The sequence below is a fragment of the Ptychodera flava genome, chromosome 16 (assembly GCF_041260155.1).
Source record: "Ptychodera flava strain L36383 chromosome 16, AS_Pfla_20210202, whole genome shotgun sequence".
NCBI classification, from domain to species: domain Eukaryota; kingdom Metazoa; phylum Hemichordata; class Enteropneusta; family Ptychoderidae; genus Ptychodera; species Ptychodera flava.
In genome coordinates this window covers 30,147,426-30,171,180 of record NC_091943.1, presented here as the reverse complement: position 1 = coordinate 30,171,180, position 23,755 = coordinate 30,147,426, and the positions used below count along the sequence as shown (strand labels likewise).

General features: G+C 37.4%; 1 protein-coding gene and 1 long non-coding RNA gene across 2 annotated transcripts in view; one reads left to right on the top strand and one right to left on the bottom strand.

Annotated features, from left to right (window-relative positions):
• LOC139114534 (uncharacterized) overlaps positions 1–13,174 on the bottom strand; it is a 17,947-nt gene extending 4,773 nt beyond the window's left edge. Inside the window, exon 1 of the long non-coding RNA XR_011547885.1 lies at positions 13,010–13,174. This is a non-coding gene — a long non-coding RNA (uncharacterized lncRNA). The remainder of the gene's footprint in view (positions 1–13,009) is intronic.
• LOC139114533 (NADPH-dependent diflavin oxidoreductase 1-like) overlaps positions 13,167–23,755 on the top strand; it is an 18,599-nt gene continuing 8,010 nt past the window's right edge. The window contains exons 1-4 of the mRNA XM_070676320.1: positions 13,167–13,307; positions 19,723–19,872; positions 20,296–20,373; positions 23,531–23,628. Of these exons, the coding sequence (XP_070532421.1) occupies positions 19,738–19,872; positions 20,296–20,373; positions 23,531–23,628 (311 nt within the window). The 5' untranslated portion in view covers positions 13,167–13,307; positions 19,723–19,737. The remainder of the gene's footprint in view (positions 13,308–19,722; positions 19,873–20,295; positions 20,374–23,530; positions 23,629–23,755) is intronic.

Sequence of the window (23,755 nt, the reverse complement as noted above, 5' to 3'; positions counted from 1 at the left end):
GAGATTAATTTTGAGAAAATCAGGTGAGTGCATTTATACACACCAATGCGATAGACCTAATTTACACTGGAACATGTGTGCATACTGTAAAACCTGTAGTAATCTTTATCTTTACTTCGCATTTTGGTTGGATACTGATAATTCTGAGTGTACCAAACAATGACACACAACTGGTACTGTATGTGTACATGTATACCTTAATAAAAAATTTCACTTGTATACTTTTTGTAAAATTGAGAGGAAAAAGGATACTTTAGAAAAGTTATCCGGGAAGGTATTTCTAGACGCATATTTTGAGTTTGTTTATATAAATGTATTGTTTATTTGTACCTAAAACATAACATTTTAAGGGTTACAGAGAGAAATTATACATTGGCTTACATACACCACATCATTTGGTATGTTATCCACAGCAAAGTGAAACTCTAGTGCTCAACTTTGCCATTAATAAAAACCATTTTAATCAATAAATGTATTTTCCATTTGGCCATTTATTGAATCCAGTATTTCAGAAAAAAAAAGAAATAAAAAAATACATTTTTGACTCACATCCCCACAACTGAAATGAGGCCATCAAATTTTCAAAACTCAAAATGCCTGTGGTATAGAAACAGGATTTCAGTGCATGTGGAAAGTTCTATGAATTCCCTGCACAAAAAGTGATGACAAGTTTTCCTACTAATCTATTCAGTTCTGTGAGATTTGTTTGGTCATGATTTGAAACCACAAACATTGGAACAGTTCATCATTCTTACAATTTATCGATCACACGATTTGTCATATATTTTTTGGTAAAATATGACCTAAATCCTATCACGTAATTGCAGCACAAATACGTAACATGTAGGGTCACCAGTGTGGAGTAACCTCACTATAAACTGGGACATGATGGGGAAATGAAACCAGTTATCAAAAGCAAACTTAAATTTATTGAGGTTGTTTAATTGGCAAGAAGGGTAAGTCTTATGGCACTGATATCACATTAACAAACACTGAACAATGATGAAAAATTGAATGATTGATCATGCGTAAAAGTACGTTTTTCTTGATGGAATCCAATTGTAAATTTGATTATTTATAAATGTTTAAGTGCTCCATATATAGTAACTACATTTATACCGTATGATGGCTGTGTGGCACAAACATAGAAACACAGTTTCTTACATGTAGACTATATGGGACATACTTCACCAAACCTGTCTGAAATTTATTGAAAATTTGACTGTTTGTTTGTGCACTTAAATACAGCACTTACAAAGTATGTACAGCTATCGCCAACCCGGGTGATCAATTTCAGGACATCTAAGACCGTACTTATGTAAATTGCTTTGTCACAGCAAATTCAAAACAAAAATCAATATCCCTTTGTTTGCCTATGCAGGTGCAACTGGTTACCTTACAGCATGGGCAGTTGAAGTATTCAGCATCGACAGGCCTCGAAGTTTACGCCGGCCCAGCGGCCCAGGGCCGGTAAAAATTGCGCTGGGCAGGTGTATTTTATTTTCATCGGCCCAGCTGGGCCGGTGAATTTGTCAGACTAATACTGCTTATTTCATGAAATTCATGTTTCCGCTGATAGAAATGTCCACATTCAGGAAATAAAACAATTAAAAATGCCCTTGCCCTAAGTTCAAAGCGCGGACCGTTTCAAAGTAGAAGGATGTTTGACGCGATCGCGTTATCATCAAGCGACTTCCGCATTGAGGGCAGTACATATTTGGTGTTGCGACCTGACCTCTCCCCACACCGTACACAGCTAGTCTGGCAGAGACCCTGCGATTCGCGTTCTTCCCTGTTGGAACACGCGCGCGCAGAGACGCGACGCGAATCCCAGGGTCTGGACGTTCTTGCAAGCGACCGGTCGGATTTCTGCCTGATCCGGGTACTTTATAGAACTCCACACATCCGTTAATCAAAAAAAATGACAAGTACCATAGCCAAATAAAATTAAAAATGAAAAATAAAAACATACCGCGTATATAAGTGTACCAGCTACTAGTATAGCCCTGCGTACAGGTCTGTGTGTTCCCGGCGTGATACGGCCTCCACCACAAGGGTCGATAGAGATAACTGGCGAGATTCAAAATAGCGATCTCCATGGGTTAACAACTTGTCGAGTACGTTATGTTTCAGAAAACGAGCGGTTTTGGACGTTAGGAGAAGTTAATCGCATCTTTTCTGGGGTCGGTTAGGAGGTAAAGGTAGGCAGGGAAAGGATTTTGCCCCGATAGAGCAGAATTTCGGCCGAAAAGACAGTCTTTCGTTGCAGTCCGGATCTGGACCGCATTGTCGCCAGTCATCTCCATGAACTGTTGCAGGGCTAGTGGTGGAGGCCGTATAACGCTGGGAACACACAGACCTGTACGCAGGGCTACTACTAGTATATATTCTCTCCGCCCAGTTAGATAGATGTTCTTTTGACGACACTACCCTTATGAATATTCATATACTTGCAAGAACTGACAGTCGCTGTGTCTGGCAGCGCGTGGTCACAGCTAGCACAGCGTAGCCTTCGAATGCAGGCCCATTGTGGCGCGCACAAAACAAGGCACAGCGACTGTGGAGAGTCTAGTACACAGCATGCACAGCAGGGTACGTGGTCTAAATATAGAGCTACCATAAATTTGCATACATCGTCACTGCGACATGTGACTTTTTCATTCCTCCGTACGTACGTGCCTCGCTTCACCTCATAGAATAAACATGAGTCTTTCAAACTTTGGCTTTACAAAATGTTCGAAGGTAGTTTGTACTGCGCAAGAAAATCAAAGTGAGAAAAGAAAAGGCGATGACAAAGAAGGAGACAGTACAGCAACGGCCGACAGAGGCTATGACAGTGATACAACAAATGTGGAGCCATGCATGTGGTGAATCGACGTCTGTAGCGAGCACGTCAACAGAAAGTGAAAAGTCCGTGAAGAGCAATGGCAATGGCAATGGCGACTTCGTATAGGAAGGAGTATGAGCGAAAATACAGGGATGAATGGTTCAAATGGCTAAAGCGAGATGAGAAAGACGAGCAGGCAGTCATGTATTGCTATAAATACTGTAGGAGTTTCCCGGTCCCAGTACTGGCCAACAAGTCATCAGCTTTCTTTGTAGGTACGACGTGATACAGAAGACAGGCTCTGACATAGTAGCACACGTAAAAGACTTGTGAAATTGGCTTGGGCAGGTAAAAAATTTGTTGGGCTGGTAAATTTTCAGAGTACCTGCCCAGTTGGCAGGTAAGCAAAAAAATAAACTTCGAGGCCTGATCGATATAAAGAAAATCCATTGACAATTTTACAAAAATTGCCACCTCCTTCCTGGAAAACTGATCATTTCCGAAAGGATTCAGATTGTGCAAAAACAAACACTTGTACACAACTGCTGTACTATACTGGCAGAGAAGCTTACAATTTAAGTACAATAACCCTGTGCACTGAAGACATTTGACATCAAGGAAGAAAAGAGCTGTTTCTGTCGAATTATATGAAAAAGGATTTTGGAATAATTTACCACAAGCACTTATTAAAGGGCCATTATTTGTAACTTTTGACCATTTTTTACCTCGGAAAATTCCATGTTGGAGGCTCATATTTGTTGCAAAATGTTGTTTTACGAAGAAACAAACATGATTAGTGATGTTATAGCCACATAAAACTGGTAATTTTGTTCAAACGTGTTGCCCTTCCGAGCTCGTTTGTTGACGTCTGGCATGCTCAGCATGCTGGGGAGAACAAAGATAATGTTGACGCCGCGATCACGCGATATGTACAAGTTCACGTTTATTGCGGGATCAAAACAACATTGTGTCGTGGATTGCCAGACATCTGGCTACGCAACGTGCTCTGACAATGGACTACGACGTAAGTACCGGGCATAAGTAATGAATATTTATTTTGAAATTGCTGTAAATGGCTCTCGCAGGTGCAGAAGAATGCCTATGTTGCAATCCGCGTGTCAACAGAGTTTGTATTTCTGTCCGGACAAAAATTGAAATTTTCGTTGTAAAATCACATGTTATTTAGTTGTAGGGCATGTAATGTTTCCGAACAATATGCGATTCTATGTTATTTGACAGGCTATTCAACATGAGCCAGTGATCATTTCAATCAAAACTAACGGAAAAATCTCCAGAAGATACAGCTAATGGAACTTTAAGAGAACATATACCCATCTATAACCAATCTATAGCATTGAAGATACATATATACCCATCTTTCTATAACCACTATAGCACTGAAATGTTTTAAATGTTTGGCCAGTATTGAAAAGGAATGGGCAGTCATAGTTTTTTTTTATCATAGTCATAAAGGTAACAAGAAACCAACTTGTGTTGTTACTGCATGGCTTTTTTGAATTTTTTTGAATAATATAGAGACACTGTTTTCCAAACTCAACGAGTGCACATAATTTATCTGCATCACCACACCAAATGAACCGCAGAAAGTACAATTCCATACAATAGGATACTGTACATGGATACAACAATTAAATACAAAGCCTCATCTGACAGAAATCTTGTACTGTCTGTGTACTATGACACTATTTGAAATGGATAAAACACTGCACATGCATTGTTGCGGGAACCCTGCAGTAACAATTTCCTGGCCCACAGCCAGTGACAAAAACATTGATGATAAGCAAAATGTCAGTTGTTGGGGCATGCTGTATGGAACTCAACAAAGAATTTAACTACTTCTTCTCGATAATTTTAATAGTGCACTATGTGTATTGGTTTATGTTTTGTTCAAAAACTGCAAATATAATAGTGATTTGCCCATCCTGGTTACAAGTGCTATGTACATACAGATAAGTATGGGTAGACACCATTATCACCATGGCTCATGTACACTTCCTGAAAGACTGGTCTATCAGAATGGGATCAATTCAAACGTATTGGAGTTTTATATTTCACATACAGGAAGGGGTTTTTAAAACTGAGTCTATAATTTTTTGAGTTTTTTTTCCCCTGAGACCCAAATGAAAAAGTACTAGTCTAGAGTGATATTAAAAATTTTCTCATATCAGTGTACTCCTCCTATGGCAATGGTACATCATATTGGTTGCAGAGAGAACTTCTCTACTAGAAACATGTATTATCAACAACGGCAAATATGCTATAGCTATTTTGTTTGATATTTTCATTGAACTTATGTTTTCTGTTCATTTTGTATCAATCGCGGTAATCATGAAAGGAGACTCGGAGGAAATACTGCTCCATAAAATTGAATTATGTATGAACTTCGAAATAACTGAAACACACACAAGTAATTTACAGTCTGCATCAAACTGTGTGTGGTTTGGATGTGATGCAATAAATCACAATGCTGTCACCAATTATGGTGAAAATAATCATGATGGATGAGAAACTAGGTTACAGTCTATTTGAGTGTTGATTAAATTCGACCATGTTGAGGAAATTTAATTCCTAGGACAACAATAGAAGTGCTATGAATGATGTATGGGAAAGTGGTGATGTTTGCATTTTGTCCATAATGACACTTTTCTTTCTGATTTTCTTACACAGATATGCACTCAATCAGATTTTCTTTTCCAACTTGTATGTATGAAAAAAGTTTGAAGAGGGAGAAAGCATTAAAGAAAGGGATTAAAAGAATAAAGCATCAAAAATGGTACTTTTTGTTGAAATGCAAAGAAATGCATTGAAATATGAAGGAACCTCAGTTTACAAAAATGCTTACATGTAGATTAGTGTACTGGACTACGACCTCTGATATTCGCTGTCAGTATTTGCTTTTATCAAACAATAACATGCTGACTCAGTACAAAACTAATGACATCACATTGTACAAAATATAGGTCTTTCTCAAACCATCACTTAACTACACCAGGAATTTTCTTGCCAACTATACCAAAGGGGAGGATGGTGACAGGTCTTGGGATCCACTCAAGACCACAAACCGTGGCAGGAAATTATTCTGTGATGATACAAATTCCAAAAAATTTCCAAACAGTGTCAACTTGGTAGTTTTTGTAGACGTACGGAAGGAGCTTATAGTTATACACTAGCAGTGGTCCATGTTCACAAAGATACTACACAGTTGATGAGAACTAATGTTATGTGTTCATCCGTATCCACCAGGTGGACAGATATTTGGGCTTTCAAATTTTATCAATTTTTTTCTGATCTACCACTTATGGGGGCTCATTTTAAAGCTCTTGATGAAAGAAAAGTTTTCACTGTCTTAGTTTTTTCGAAAATCGAAAATTTTATTTTTCCCCATAGTTAGGTAATCTTAGGTAATTTGTCTCTCTTGTACCAAATTCTGCACGGTGACCCTTGATTTTGATTTTGATTTGGTAAGAGAATAGTCGAAAGCGTCATTGAGGAAAGTTTGAGCAAAAGTTTAAGTCTTTCACTTTCAAGGCACATACTACCTTCACATGAGAGAATCATAACTTCATCTCCTAAAACCTGGACTTTGATCAATCAGTAGTATACCGGTACATGTATGATGTCTCATATATCATATCTGAATTAACTGATAATTAAACATGAAAATCCTATCAATCTACATTACCGGTACATTATTTCACGTCTTTGTCATAAAACATGCTATTGACTATTTTCTGTCATTTTCTATTACTTTTTAGCATTTTACATTAACTTTCAGCACACAAGTTGATAAAGTACCAATAAAAAATATTCTGAATATTAAAGTTTTGTAGGGTGTCACAGAAACACAATTTTCACTTATGAATAAGTTACCTCACCCTATTTAGGTTACCCTGTAACTACACATGACCAAAGCTCTCATTTGGCAAAAGGAAGGTTCAATTTCCTGTCTTAATTACAAGTATGTACAAAGATCAAACAAGTGTTGGTAACGATCCAATTAAAGGAACGTTCAAGCACTGTGCTGATTACAGAGTATTGATACCGTACATGGACTATGCAGACTGTACATGTACGGTACCATCACACTTTAGACATGCCACAAGAGGAGCCACCCAGAATTATCAATTACTCTGAGTGTTGTCGTACTTTGCACTTTGAAATCATTTGGTAACTATAGTGATACAGTGCACACAAACATTATTAACATAATAACACGATGTGCTGTTCACATACACACGTGAGCAAAGCATGGAGATTTTTGTCTTCATGCGTACATTGCTCATTCATTCATGTAATGACACAGCTGTTTGTTGCCACAGCAAAGATTTATAGAATGTAGAGTATGTGAGAAAGTTTCAGGCAAATTAAGGTAGAAAATATAGGGAGCAAGCAAATTTATTCATATTTTGCTGCTGTGAAAACCTGAATCAAGGTACCAGTAGCTAAGTTCTCCAGTCTACTTTGGTTGACAGAATGATAAATTCACTTATGTAAGCAAAATATTGGGTGTCACGGGCCCCACCCTGGCCTTCTGGATTTACTGGTTAAAAATTACTTCCCAGACAGGAAAGTCAGACTCATCAAATTCTGATATGGTACAGGGTTGCAACAAGCCTTCTAAGCTATTTCCAGGCTTTTTTCTTAAAATGTAACAATTTTACAAGTATGAATCACCGAAATTTAGAGACAATCATGAATGGACTAAAAAAAATTCAGAAATCTAAAGAAGATATGCAGTGCAAATGCAATGAGACAAGCATCGACCATGTTCAAGTTCAAAAGTTCGTATTTGCTGGATACTTTGACAGATGTACATGTACATGAATACATGTAGGTGTACAAACAGATGGAACGTAGAGAGAAACTTCCATACTAAAACTCTCATACCATACAGCAATAGGCATGGCAAAATGGCCATCTTTACAACGGACTATTTCAGATTGTCGCATAAGTTCAAAAAATGCAATTCCTTCATTCAGATCATAACCCCCTCCCTTACACAAAAGTTCAAAAGTGCAAACTGTTGATGTCTGATAGATGGGGTGTTTTTTTTGACATTTTCACTGAGAATTATGCACCTCATGAAGACTGCAGTATTCAGTGCTATTGCGTCAACACACTGACACAGTGAGTAAAATGTCGCAGTGCATGTGTGGTTGAAGCAAGCTGATGCTTAGCAAATTTAATAAAAAAGATACTTTTTATCTTTATAATTTGATAAATGAAAAGTTTAGTAAACAATGTTATTGTCAATAAATAGTGTTTGGGAGTAAATACAATAGCATGACAGGAAGGAGTTGGAAACAGTTACTGTGAAATTTGTTGGTATGAGTGTGCAGTTTTTGTTTATTTTTACACACAATGTAAAGAGAAGTTATGGTCACAAATAAAAGTGTGAAGGTTAAGTAAGTTCACTGATTGCATGGAGGTTATGTTCACTGATTGAATGGAAGTTAAACCCCCTTCCCCTAAAAAGCGAACAAATTTTGCTTTTTGAACTTATGCAACAATCTGAGATGGTCCTGATATCAGTATCCTGTACTGTGCACCCTACAGTGTAGATACACACATACATACTTGTACTATCACCTAGACTGTTCATTAACATTTCTGACCAAAACAAATCTTTGATGTCATGTTTATGATTTTAGGTGTGGACATGGACTCAGTATTTGGCCAAATTTGCAATCTTTTGGTATTTATAATATTTTTGGGTTCCTGATAGATAATCAGTTTATTTTATTCTGTTGCCTAAAATGGCTTATTCATCACTTGACTAGACTTGTTTGGTCACCTGCCATCAATTCCACTACAGAATACCAAAAAATGTGAGGGACATAAGACACACCCAACATGCTGGTACAGACATGTCCATGTTGTGATGTCTGTATGTTTAAAATCACACCATGGGATGACGGAGGAGTGCACCCATATACCTGATACATTTTTGAAAATAAATTCAAATGTACCAAATAACCATAATAATGTCAAAAGGATGGAGCCTTTTCTCTGTAACAGACAGGTTACTCATTTGCATTTATACGACACATCCGTTCAGAAACCATGGCTAAAATGAACTTATTACATCAATTCCAACTCATTCGAATGCCAAAGGAAATGAAAAAAGTGAAGGATGAAATTATCAGCCCAGCAACTAGATGTAAATAAGAGTTTGATGAGTAGAAAAGAGAAAGCTCGCACGGGAAGTTTAAGAATGGCATGTTTCAATTGCTAGTGTGTTCTAGCCTTTTTCATTGTACGTTGTAGCTAACCTCAATGAGAACAGACAGCGTTCCTTTCAATGTGAATTCCAAAGAGAACAAAAGTTGCATATCACTCTCCAAGAGTGGTATGGAATGATAAGCTTGGCAGAATGTTATCTATCACTTATGATGAGTGCATGACAAGTACACACAAAGAAACGTAGTTGGAACAAGAGCCTAAGATATTGTCTGAATGTCATTAGACAAAAATTGTGTCATAGAGTTTAGGGTTTGCCCTGGCTCTCTAAAAAAGGTAAGAATTTTCTCTCATGTGGACCTATGGATATTAGTGTTGAAAGAATTACAGTTCCCTCGACACAACTTGATACAGCTGTTACCAAAAGTACGGCTCAAAATGCACAACGCATACATGAGTGTACATGTATCGGTATATACTGTTATGTTATTGTAACAAAAGGCTGGATTCCTTTTACAAATTAGGAGTTAGGAGTTGTAAATGACTGAGAAATTTCAATTTTCTACCACATGATGACAAGTGTAAAATAGGTACAGTTAAATTGACACAAGTTGTCCTTTTAACAGGACATGACATTGATACAAAGGAAACTGTCCCTGAAGACATGTACCAAATCTTGCTGAATAAGCAGCCACCTTACACTTTATAGGTCACTTCATATAGCATGCAGTGTTTCATCTAGGATGCTACACCAGGGGGGATTGGTCCCCCTCTACTGGAATTTTTGAGGGGGATTTTAAAATTTTTGGGGGTATTTAACTGAAACATATAATAACATCTTTATACGTAAGTTTTAATGTTGCAGTGATGTTACTTGTGTTATACATACTACAAGCCATAAAGAACTTGTAACTTACACAATCCAAGCTGCTGGCTGCAAACACCATCCTCTAAAAGATTTTTTCAAAAGTCAACAAATTTGCGTAAGCATTACTATTCCTAAAAAAATTGTAGCATATTCTGTATGCTAAAATATTCTGTATGTTTGTTTGTACAATTCTGTATGTTTGCTTTCTCAGGGCTTAATGTATATTCAAACATAAAAATTAACAACAGTTAGCCATATTCCAATGTACCTTCAAGAGATATTTTTCATTTTTAGCTGAACTGTCTGCACTACAAAAAGCAAGAAAAAACTTTTTTGTAGTTATAAAGGAATGTTTTGTAGCTTCTGAAAAAAATAATGTACTTGTTTGTCACGTTTTTACTGTGCTTATATCATCCCTCATTACTGTAAGTTTGGATCAACATCGCCCTGAGGTCTGTCGCCCTATACAAACCAGAAAAATACAGCTAATAGCTGTATTTTTCTAGTGACCTAGCTGGTCTTGTAGTTTTGTGCGCAGACTACCGGTAAGTTAGAGTTAAAACCAACAACTTAGAGGGTCAGACCTTAGTCTGCCATATTTTGAATGCGGAGTTTCTCGATGTCAGTTGCTTTTTGTCACTTATTTTAGAACGGAAAAAATAACAAACAGAAAAGGTTGGTTGTCACCGACAGTTAACTTTAGGGCTTATTTGCCCCGAAAAATAAGTGTCTGTTCACTGAAATCAAAAATCGGACCCATTGACACAACCACAGCTTGCTTGTTGTGACTTTCATTGCATGCAGTCTGCACTGAACACGTTTCTGTGACAGTAAAAGTCCAAATTTTCGTGTCAATTTTGCTATCAGAATTATTTTCAGAGTGTTATGGACATCCATACGATGCATAAAAACTTCAGTTTGTCTCCTTTTCTCAGTCGTACAGAGATAATATGACACAGAAACCTTATCGAGCTAGGGCAATGAACTTTTGTGAACGTAACTCTCAACTGGCTGATAGGCTTTCATAAGCAAAATCAGCGTACGGAAATTTACGCGAGGTATGGTTTCAACAGCAATTTATTGAAGCAGTTCAAAAAGTATCAAAATGGAACTAAAATTAGTCCCTTCCATGTAAATGTTCTTGCAACACTATACAATGCCCGTTGCCACACTATTAACAGGTGTTGATAACGGGTCAATGGCATCGAAGTGTGACACTCATGATAGCAGCCATTCCAGCCACCTCAATAGTGCGCGATGGGTCGCCCCTTCTAAGTGCAATTGGCGGCGCACAGCACACCAAAGAGGGGGAATCGCGCAATCGCGCAGCCTAGATGAAACACTGAGCATGAGTACCTGCACTAATTTCATCCAAACTTTAATAGTAGATATATGAATGAAAATGTGTTACAGGCAAACAGAATTTACAACTGGTTGAAATTTTACACACGTCTGCTTTCAATCCCTTTATCCAGGAATACCGGTATTTCAATTCCTTGGAACCTTTTAAATCTTATGTAATTCTAATTGTACTGTTTCTTATGTGTTTTATTTTTTCATTCCCATGTTGAGATTTTCTCTAAGTTATGGGATCACTAGTGTTGTGTAATTGTTGTTTAAAATCTTTACTCAAGATCTGTGAGTGAGTTTGTCCTCTGATTATGAAGCAATAATCAACAAACACAATTTTTTTTCTGATGATGTAGGAGTGCATCAATCTTCCCCTGGCATTCAAATGACCAGAAATGAATAGAACACACGAAAAGTAACTACCTTACTTTATGTTTGGAAAGTAGGCTGACTGTCTAGAACTATGAAAAAATGTGCATTACCCACCCCAACCCCATTTTTGGAAAGAAGCTATGACCAGAAACAATCCTTTTTTGGCCTAATGTCAACTGCATCTTTGGATAGCATGCAAAGATTGTTGACAATATCTCCCGCAAAACAAATTTAACTGTGCTGTGCTCAAATCAAGGCTGCATGCAATGATCTCATGTCTAGGCCATGGAATACATGTACTATTCTTGTTTTGTGAACTTGATTGGGAAATGAATGAAACTTGACATGAACAATACCAAATGGTAGTCTTGACAATGATACAGCATTATATTAGTGTGGGGTCAATTACTTCCATTAACTGCCATCATTAATGTACATACATACACTGTGAACATTGAAAAATTCCCATTGTGCATAATAATCATTAACTCCACTCAATAATGAAATCTAAGTGTTGAACAAAAACCATTACTTCTATCTTCGTTAATGATCATTTGCTGCAACAACATAGCAATCAGTATTATGTGTGACAAATGATGATCTTGGATGTACCACTTCAACAAATTTGATTGGCAATAACTTAGTCTGACTCAAGGATTGTGACATGCGTAGAAATTAATTTGCACAATTCACATTATCCATAGAATGTGGAATGCCTTCAAAATAATGTCAATAGCAGTGAAGCAAATGCATAACAGCCATAGCCTGAACAAATCTTCATTTTATCTATGTAGAGTGACATCATTACTTCAAAGGCATAAAAATTTGTTCTCCAGTAACCCTAAAAGAAATCCTCCTTGTAACATTCAATTTAAATTAAACAGAGCAAAAAGTAGTGTTTGGATATGAATTGTAAACTGTTTATGACTGCAGTCTTAGTGGACACAAGAGATGAAATATAATTGACTAGAATCTCGTTATTCAATGTGGAGCTCTGCAAAATGCAGAGCCCCATCTTCAGTGGCTGGAGTAAGAGATAATATGCAGCGCAGACCTACAAAGGTTATGCTGTCAATAATAGCCAACTATTGAGGGCGCTGTCACATGGCGATGAACGAACTCATCTCTGACATTCAGAAGTCATACTCATACTCATAGTCAGACGCACAAAGAACTCAATACGTGCTTTTGATGCACGTACACGTGTCTACTCGTCTAACTACATAACTGAGAGTGATGTGAAGGAAATCATGATGAAATTGTTGTTTCAATAATATTGCTCAATCACTGAATCTGGAGACTGCCGACTGGAGTCCGCGGTTTCGGTTCCTCTATTTCTTCAGTCTAAAACTTGCATTATTAGCTGTCAAATGTTACGAACTATTTTGTACCTTCATCCAGGAACTCTATTCGTTGTGTATAATTGACTAAATCCCACCATGGTTTACCATGCAGACAGTAAGACTTCTCAATGCGCTTGACAAACCTGCAGCTCGTTCGCTCCGCTCTGTTGTTGGTTGTTGATGTTGTATGAAACGATGCTGAAGTAGAATAGTGTGGTGGCGCTGTAAGCGGATGTGAACTTGGTTGAAACTGTCGTCTGAACTAATGCTAGACGCATGTAAACGTGTAGTGATTCCTCTCGCAGCCACTCGCACGGTGTGATACCTCGTTCGCCTGCATCAATTGGTAGGTAGACAGTGATTGTTACATGATACGATAAAAAAAACGTGAACTATATTTCAGAGATGTCTGAGACTCATAATGATGTCATTGAGGAAGTCCCATGCATGATGATTTGTCAACAAAGAGGTGATTGTGTAACTAGTACAAATACATAATACAGACGATGTTCTGATGCAATCATGATGATAATTCACAAGAAATGACAAATTCTGCCAGGATCACACATGCTGTATCACATTTAGAGTATCCGTGGATATATATTGCCTCAGTTACTTATAAATAGACAGAGGACTTTCCTGCCTCCATGATTCAAAGATAGTGTTGTAATATCATGTGCTCCTTGGTGTAATGCTAGTGACAGAAAGGCAAAGTTGTTTTCTCACTCGCCTACGTGGATAGTGCATTATATATGACAGGGTTTTGCATCCACCAAATATTGGTCACCACAAACAAAAGATTTCACCCAATATGGTGCTGTCAATACATAGAAAGTCATCAAATTTCAAGCAACTTTAATCTGAAATAAAACTTTGAAACGGGAAATTCATCGCAAAATAGACCTTTCAATTCATGTTTACTGTAATAAAATGATTTAAGTCTCACTTGAACGTGAATTACATCCAACGACCCCTCATAGCTTTGGCTTTTGAGTGAATGCTGATTCCATGAGGGTTCTTTCATACTTTTCCTGTCTCCTGTATTGATAGCACCATATTGGATGAAATCTTTTGTTTGTGGTGGGTTTCTAGTCATTGGACCCAATGCCCATTGGACCAAAGTCAAGTGCACCCTGTGATTGATCACGGTTTTACCAAATCATAAACTCATGCAATCTACACAGGCTATACCTAGTTTGATCCAGTGTTGACACACGTGGGCATATGTCGCAGCGATGTCTGTCTGTCTGTGTGTCTGTCTGTCCGTCTGTCTGTCCGTCTGTCTGTCTGTGTACTCAATATCTCAAAAACTGCGCATCAGATCAGAATCAAATCTGGTACATAGATTCAGTTTGCAAATGGCAAGAACTGATTAGTTTTTGGTGGTGTGGCTTGCTTACTTTTTGCTCATTTGCATAATTAATGATTTTAGAAAAAACTGATATATATTGACAACGACAGCACACAATTTGATGAGATTCGCTACAAATGTTGATCACACAAGATATATCAGCTTTGAAAGATATTATTAGGGGTGACAATGAAAGATAATTACTAATTTGCATGTTTAATGAAATTTCCTAATTAGGAGTATATATCTGAATATACTCGATCAAAATTGACAAAACTTGGTATGCATATTGAAGATACTATGATTTAACCTTATTGAATGTCATTAAGCATTTTTACTTCATGCAATCCTAATTTGCATATTTAATGAATTTTTGAAATTAAGGATATCTATTTGAAGTTACATGACCAAAATTGATGAAATTGCCATGTACATTAAAGATACTATGATAGAACATTATTACAGTAAGGGCACCAATGATTTTGACGATGAGAGCAGTGTTTTCATTAGGAGCCGGCAGCGGGCGAAATTGTACGTCTGTGACAGCACTTTCGCCGGCTGTAATTTGGGGGAAAATATTATAAAATGGCACAAACTTTGGTTAATACTTCACAAATTATGACCATCGACTGAGTGACAAAAGTACACGACGTTTGGGCTTGGCGCGACAAACGAGCCAAAAACGGACGAACGTGCACACGTATAGTAGGCCAGGCTCCGTACGCATAGTGTACAACTTGGGCTATGTATACATACAACGTCTTTTTATGCGAGGTCAGACTAGGTCAGTGTACTGTTCTAATATCTTATATCATTGGGTGAAAGTACGCCTGTCCTCTGTAAGCGGCAATATCATTGGGTATATTTCCCTGACCTCATTAATATTCTGCTACGAGTCAAAACAATAGCGACCGGCCATAGGAAAGCGTGTAGCTGTCAGCGATCACGTTTGATGTGGTAATGAGCTGAGTGCAGCCGTCCGATGAATTTATCAATATAATTTTTTTAGTATTTTGGTGAGGTGTTCTTCAGAGAGCGAAATCAAAGTCATGCATCGCCAACATGTTGTATTACGTGCGCTAAGTACGCGACTATGACGCCAGAGCAAGGGATTTGTTTATAGAACTGTTCTAGAAAGTAGAATTACGTGATCAACCATCTACGTTAAAATGCTAAAATCCTGAGAGTGGTCAGTTATAAACTCGCGGTTGTGGTTGCAATTCGATATTTTACCCCCGAAAACGGTGATTTGGCGGTGTACAAAATTTTGAGAAATATTGTACGTCTCAGGGCTGGCTTTTCACGTATATTTCTTGTGATTCGACTCAAGGAAAGTGGAATGGGCACGCTCTACCCATGGGCATCCATGCTCTACCGTATCTGCCGCCTGCTTTAAATTTAGCACGCGATCCATGCTTTCATGTACATTTGTATGTAAATGGCCCGATCATGAAACCTTTCAATGCTGGAAAAAGTGTCTCAATTTTATCGACTAAGTTTTGAATCTAGTAATAAATAACGTGTTTTGCCCCGAGTGAACTCTGTTAATTTCTCGGTAAAAAATATCCAATTTTGTAGCATTTGCAGACGGTAGGCAAATTTATAATTTATGTAAATATTATTCACGTAGTTCATTAGATACATCACAGCCAACTGGAGACTTCCCTCATTCATTTGTTTTGGTGGCGATGCAATGTTTTTCTTTTTTGCTATTGATACATGTACTAGTGGGTGACTGCTGGGGGAAAAGAAAGCAACACAATATTTTCAGGACTTGTGTATTTTCTTTGATACAGCATATGCTTATGGAAAAAAGAGACAATATTTTTCTTTCACAAGTTTCAGTGTACTGCACTTAAAAGGTCAGTCATAGAGGTAGGAAGCCCATTATAGTTGTTACTGATACTGCAAACACTTTTCTATTGTCATTTTGTTGCATCTAACTGAAATGTGTATTCACAAACTTTTTAGAGGCCTTTTGTGAACTGCAGGTGAAAAATAAAAAACAAACTCCAATGCCAACCCTGAGGCTGTACGTCAAGTTGTTTTACTGCTAGAGCAGCTAACTTTTTTGTTTCATTGAATTGGTAAATAAAGGGGTTGTATCTCACACTTTTCATCACTTTGAGTTTCTGCATTGACATCATTGTGCATACTGAGTGTAATTATTATGCAAGTATTCCCTGTATTCTTGATATCAAAAAAAGTCAAAACTGACTTTGTCCCTTTAAACTGAAAGAGAAAAGGAACTACTTACCTGGGATTTTCTAATGACTCCTGTATAATTTTAGTGTGACATGTTTTAATATGAACAACATATTCTTTTAATTGAAATGTAAATTCGATACTTCATTCAGTTTGGCATTAATCACAAAAACGTTTTTCGCCAAATTCATGGAATATCTGCCAGTAGTTGTACCGGTAGTACTCTTTATTGAATATAACAAAAGTTACTGTTGCTTCCCTGTTGATTCTAGTACACTGTAATATCACACATAGGATGATAACTTAGGGCACTGACCATCTCTGTAACTGTTTGTGTTCTCATGGAAAATGTCATCAGACAGTGACACAGTGAAGAAAGGACAAACAAAACAAATGATATGAGTAAGATGGTACATTGTTTCTACTTAACACAAAAAACCACAAGCAGTTTTTGTTTTTAAAATACAGACTTTTTTACACTGACATTCAACAAAACTGGATAATTGCTGTTCAAAATACCTTGCCAATGTTATGCTGCCGCCGCCGCGACACGACGTCCCCACCCCAACCTCGGCTTCCTTCTCCACCTATAATTTACATTTCTCCGCCTGGGCAAATTTCTACTGAAAACTCTGTGAGATACAGCTGGATATTGATACACTACCTAATTAGGTTTGTCAGTTTGCTCTCAAATTTACCCTTTTAGTGGTCAACTTTTACAACTTTGCGCCAACATCAGACAGACTAAAACAGCAGGTGACGCAGCAAGATGTCTGTAAACTAATTTACTATGTAGTATGTTTATATCTTTACAGCAGCTATCAGTTTCAATGGTGACACACACACAGACTGGTTGCCAAGTTTTACAAGCAGTTCAAATTCACGGAGAGGTGGTAAAAGAACGAGGTTACTGCAAATTTAGACTCGGAGGACAGTGTTCTTTGTAGTTTAATATCAATAAAGTTCATGACTTCAAACAAAATCCAAATCTAACAACACAAATCGATCTGAAAGAATCAGAATGTTTGAGTAGCGATAGCAATGTCTGGAAGTCAGGGCTTTGAGTCAGCAACTTTCTAGTCTAATAAAACTCAGACAACGAGATGTTCTGGTATTGCCAGCCATGGTGGGGCTTTGTATACATACGCTGACACGTAATTAGCAGCTATCAGTTTCACTGGCGTAATGATCTGTACATTTGTACAAACAGACGTTGAACCAGACAAAAAACGCAACATGGATGGCTCCCGGACGACACCAGCTGAAGTGAGAGAGAAGATTTTCAGTTGTATTTAAACGGTCTGTCATTTTCAGAAATTGGTAAAGGTTGTGGTGGTATTTCAAAGCAAACGGCCAACAACATTGTTTTGTGGTACTTGAAAACTGGCAGTTTCCTGCCAGGCAAATCATCTGGAACATCATAGTTTACAGACATCTTGCTGCGTCACCTGCTGTTTTAGTCTGTCTGATGTTGGCGCAAAGTTGTAAAAGTTGACCACTAAAAGGGTAAATTGGAGAGCAAACTGACAAACCTAATTAGGTAGTGTATCAATATCCAGCTGTATCTCATCGTCAAAATCATTGGTGCCGTTACTGTAAATGTCATTCAGCATTTTTACATCAGCCAATTCCGAATTTGCATATTTTATGAACTTTCCTAATTAGGGGTATTTATTTGAATTAACGAGACCAAAGTTGATGAAACTGGCTATGTACATTAAAGATACTATGATAGAACATTATTGAAAATCATTAAGCATTTGAACTTTAGCCAATTCCTTATTTGCATATTTAATGAACTTTCATAATCAGGGATATTTATCTGTATTGACTGAACAAAAATTGACAAAACTTGCTATGTACATTAAAGATGCTACGATACGACATTATTGAAAGTCATTAAGCATTTTTACTTCATCCAGCTCCTAATTTGCATATTTAATGAATTTTTGAAATTAGGGATATATATTTGAATTTACATGACCAAAATTGATGAAACTTGCTTTGTACATTAAAGATACTATTATGTAAGCTAACATTATTGAAAGGCATTAAGCATTTTTGCTTAAGCCAATGCCTAATGTGTGTATTTAATTAACGTTCCTAATTAGGGATATATTCTTCGATTTATTTGATCAAAGTTGGCATAACATGCTATGACATTGATGATTATACCAGGTTATACCAATATTGGAAGTCATTTCGCACTTATGTTTTCATGTCAGCTAATTAATAGTTTGCATATCTAATGAGCTTTCAAAGTTTGGAATATATAGTTTGAAGGACTTGACCAAAGGCAGTTACACTTGCTATATAAGTGGTGATACAATTATAGCAGTCAAAGAAATTAATTATTTTTATTTAGTTAATTACATATTTTAATACTTAATGACCTATAGAGTTAATCTGTGGTGAATATTGTTATTATGTTGATCATAATACAATGTACTTTCAATGAAGTTGCAAACATTTGGCAAATGTTCAAATTTATACATAACTGCAATATATAATGGAACACGTGAACATTTACAGTTCATATCTGGTTTTATGTTTGGAGTTTGATAGCAATTCATCAATTCTCAGATGACCGTGGTGTATCGGCCTTGGCTTCCAAAGCTCGTAATGCGAACATACCGTGTACTTACTGTACTTTACCTAGCGCTGCATTGCTGCCTGGTGTTGCTGTCTCTGAGTGGCGGCATGATGTGTATCCAGCACTATTTAAGTAATTTCGTTACACAATTATAAAGACCAGCGACTGTGTTAAATCGAAATAAAAAATTATGCCATACAATCTGAAATATTGTATTAATGGAAGGTTTGGGGCACAACACCTAGTCTTCAGCCACTCGCTATGGGGTCCAATTGACTTGGGTCCAATCGGCATTGGGTCCAATTGACCATGCATCTACCGATCTATGTTGCTGTAACATCACAAGGTTCTCCACAGAGGGATCTCTTGGGTATTAGGCCAACTGTCTGTCTTATTTATCAATCTATTCATATGTTGATAATCAGACAAAAGAATATATTTTCACAACAAAAGAATATGCAAATGATGTACATTGGTCATCCTCTGATTTCAAAGATGACTTTGGTGAACACTGCATCATTTATGTTATAGTACTGTACACCTCTCTGTACCACATCATTCAAACCAGAAAGACTCACTGAACCTAAATTGATTTTTCTTGTTTCTGTTCAGTGACTGTGCCACGAAATGGATGAGAGAAAGATTCTAGTGTTGTTTGGAAGTCAGACCGGCACAGCTGAAGATGTTGCTGAGAGAGTTGGGCGTGAAGCCAAGAGGAGACATATGTCAACCAAAGTGATGGCAATGGATACCTATACAATAGTATGTATTCCCAATAGTATCTCACTTTTTGCCAAGACTGAAGAGTAATGAGCCTGTGTTGAAAAATAATACAAATTAACCTAATCCTAGGTGGCCCCTCATGTAGAAGAGAAAGATCAGTATTTTCCATATTGTTAAGAAAGTTACTGACAGCAATTTTTAATATTAGATACTGGGAATTTTGATGGTTCTTTGATTCTTTGATGGTTCTTTGATGAAAACATTTTTTGATGATCCAAGTAAACAATGTATGTTTCACATTCCTTTTGCCAAGAACGGACACAAATTAAGCCTCTCATTTTCAAGACGTACGTTTCTTGTTTCTTTAAACATCAAAGTTTTGTCATTTTGTATAGATTCAGATAGACATGTGACAGTAATTGAAAACAAAACTAATTACATATTCATATTGTTTTGATACAGACAAACCTGATTCATGAACCATTAGTTGTGTTTGTATGTGCCACCACAGGACAGGGTGATGAACCAGACAACATGAAGGTAAATATTGTTTATGTTCGGTGAATATTGTCTTCAACACATGCAAGTGTTTCTGATCGTTCAAGAAGCAAACAGAGCATCGATAACTTGTAATATACTAACAAAGTTTTAATTAAAACTTTGAATCAATTAAACTATAGGGGCATACTGACCTTACTATATGACTTGTATATTATATGTCTTGCACAGTGTGCGAAATTAAGAGAAATAGCTTCAGGTCATAAGGACCTGCTCCAAGACAAAGCTTCAGGTCCTTACAGAAAACTGCCGGTCCTCAGTAAATGCAGTTGTTAACGACCTGTATTCCATTAAAGTCAACACTCTCTCCACCAATACTATGCTTTTGAATGTTGTAATCTTTAATTTTCCATGTCCTTTCATTAATAGAGTCAGCAAGTATTCACTCCAAAGGAATATTATTTACAAAGATAGCAGAAATAGTGTAAGTGAATGATCATGAATCATTCAACTACATGATCTGGCATCTGAAAAAGATCACAGCCCTTATCTCCCTCACTGTCATGCGCATGCATTTATCAATTGTACACTACACTAGGGCATATTGTGATTTGGAAATGTTTGGCGAGCTGAAAATCTTTTCTGAAATTAGCCAACACGAGTGGTAGAAGAGTGAGTGAATAGGTTAATTAGTACCCTGAAAACAGTCATGAAAAGGGGAGTGTATGAATAAATTTTTTATGTAAACATTGATCACTACATCCTTTTATTATAATGTAAAACCGAAGGGAAAAAATAACTGGTTTGTATTTTGTTATGACGCATGGATTACTTAAGTTCAACATTTTTCAAAAAATAAATATGCTTAAATGTGGCCTCTGTTGCATTCATGAAGAAACAGATGAAGTTATACTTTTAATCAAAAGGACAAGTATCGTAACTTTTTCTAGATTGTTTTTTCATACAAGTCTTTTCATTAAAATAGTATAGGGTATACATATTAGATAAATTGACATTAAGACAAAAATCTGCTACGAGAACAGTGCTGTCGACTAAACATATTTGGTTTTGAACATGGAGGTATCTTTTAGCTCCATGGTTTTGAACTACATGTACGCCCGATATAAGGACTAGATGTTACACGACAGCGCAATTGTGCTACCTGCAGTCGACAGTCAAGTTTACGTTTCGCTGCGTTTGTTTGTGGACCGCTAGAACATTTTGCTTGCTCGTTGGTCTTCAACCCAAAGTTCACAAGGCCGACTGTTCACAAGGCCACAAGGCCGATACAAACTTATTTTTATAAGTGGCCTTGTCGTAACAGTTTGTCGAGTTGCACGATCCGTCTTGTATACTCACTCACAGAGGCCGAGAGTAGGGCTTCAAATTGTTTCGATGTATACCGTTTTACGACTGGCGTGCAAAACTCACCGTCATCCTGGGCTGTAGCCTAAATGTCGCAAAAATTGCGTCTTTTAAGATTTTACGGTATCATTAAGTGATCGTGTCGCGATGTTTTACAGCAGTATCGAGTGTCTGTCAAACTTTTCAGAGTCATTTTAATAACTTTAAGCTTTCAAAGGGGGATGAGACCCAGCAATCGCTCAGGCAAAACTTTTCGATCAGAAATTATGCATTCATTTCCGCGAGTGACGTGTGTCGTTCATGTTGTCTGCAATTTCTATACGCTCGATCTCGATAGCAAAATGAGAGCGGCGTTTGTCATGTGTATTTTCCATTTTTCATGAAATCTTGCTGCAGCAGCATATTAATCTCCTCTATGAACCGTTTATGTTTTGAACGCTTCTATTGAAAATCAAAGTAAAGAAAACTGAGTCAGTTTGATAAAATGAAGGGCTGTATTATAAATTCCGAAAAGTTGAAGTGTGGAACTAGTGAAGTGATACTGGGTGTTGTCATCATATAACACCGATATGCTAACATTACCAGGGGTACACTCACTAGACGAGTATTATTATAATATTATATCGCATTGTTGCACCAATCAATCCATTCCATTGCTAGAATCTGCATGCACGGACGTAATTCATACTGATCTGAATATAATTAGCTGCACTGTGCTTTGCGCGCCGATCGCAGGGATCAGACTATTAGTAAATGTAAAATGTCGCAAAATAAAAAAATTACTATGTTGCGACATTGTCAACCCCCTCCCTGTCTGGCGTACCGTAGCAAATTCCCTACTACCAGGACACGAAGTGCGATCAACCCTGTTGCCCCGCACTCCCTCGGTGGAAAACATAAATAGGTGCATGGCATTCAAGTCTGAATTACATGATTCAAAGTCAGTCATCATCTGCATCTGTTACAGGTCTTGACGGAGAAATTTTAATTATTTATTCCAAATTCCAGTCGGTCATAAGGACCGACATGTTGCTGAAAACTTTCGGCCCGACGAGAAATCTGTCGGTCTCGGACCGTCGGACCGACGTTAATTTCGCACACTGTATGTCTTGCAAATTGACCATGTTTTGTATGTGTCACCCTTTAGAAGCAGCACATCGAAAAAGCAAACATTTACTCAGAGGTATCCTCTTGCTTTTTTCTTATCAATTACAAAATTTCCTGGATTATCTGCTTGTTGGGTACTGTTGATCAATAGATTGAAGCCAGACCTTTCTCTCCCCTTTCAGCTTTGGATACCCTTGTAAATTTCACCAGGAACCAGTTGTGTTACTGAAGATGCATATCAATGCCATTATCTCAAACTTACTCAAAGCAGGGTTCTCCACATGTTGATGACCATTGCTAGCGTTCTCCTCAAGGGGATTTTTAGGGTGGACCACCCCTCTGTTTTTGGAGCAGTCTCTTCATATGTTAATAAATATACAAAAGAAACATTTTCAAAACCAAAGAATATGCAAATTATGAATTGTTAGGTAAATGGGCAACCCCTCTGTTTTTCCAAGCTGATGAAAACCCTGCAAGGGACAACAGAAATGTCACCAGGGTTCCCAAACCATTTACCTTTCTTCCTAAATCCTTGCAAAAATATGGTACAGGGGTTTCAAATTTCACAGTAAACAAAATTGTTGAAAATGTGTTTGTGGACCTTACAAGCCCGCTATCAAATATTACATCTGTTTATGTGAAGTAATGAGAGAATGGTGACATTCTGTATGTCATCTGATCTCTTTCTTTCCAATGTAGCTTTTATCTGTGGGGTTCTTTTTTTCAGAATTTTTGGAGGTTTCTTCTCAGGAAAAATCTACCTCCCAATTCACTCAGTCAAATGAAATATGCTGTACTTGGTCTGGGAGATTCCTCATATCAGAAGTAAGTCAACCCAGTTGTCACAAAAAATGTTGGCAGGTAGAATTGAATGATATAGTCATCTCCTGACCAGCATGCTTGGATACTGCACAGGAAGTCTGTCCCACTGTCAGAGAGCTATGATAATGTA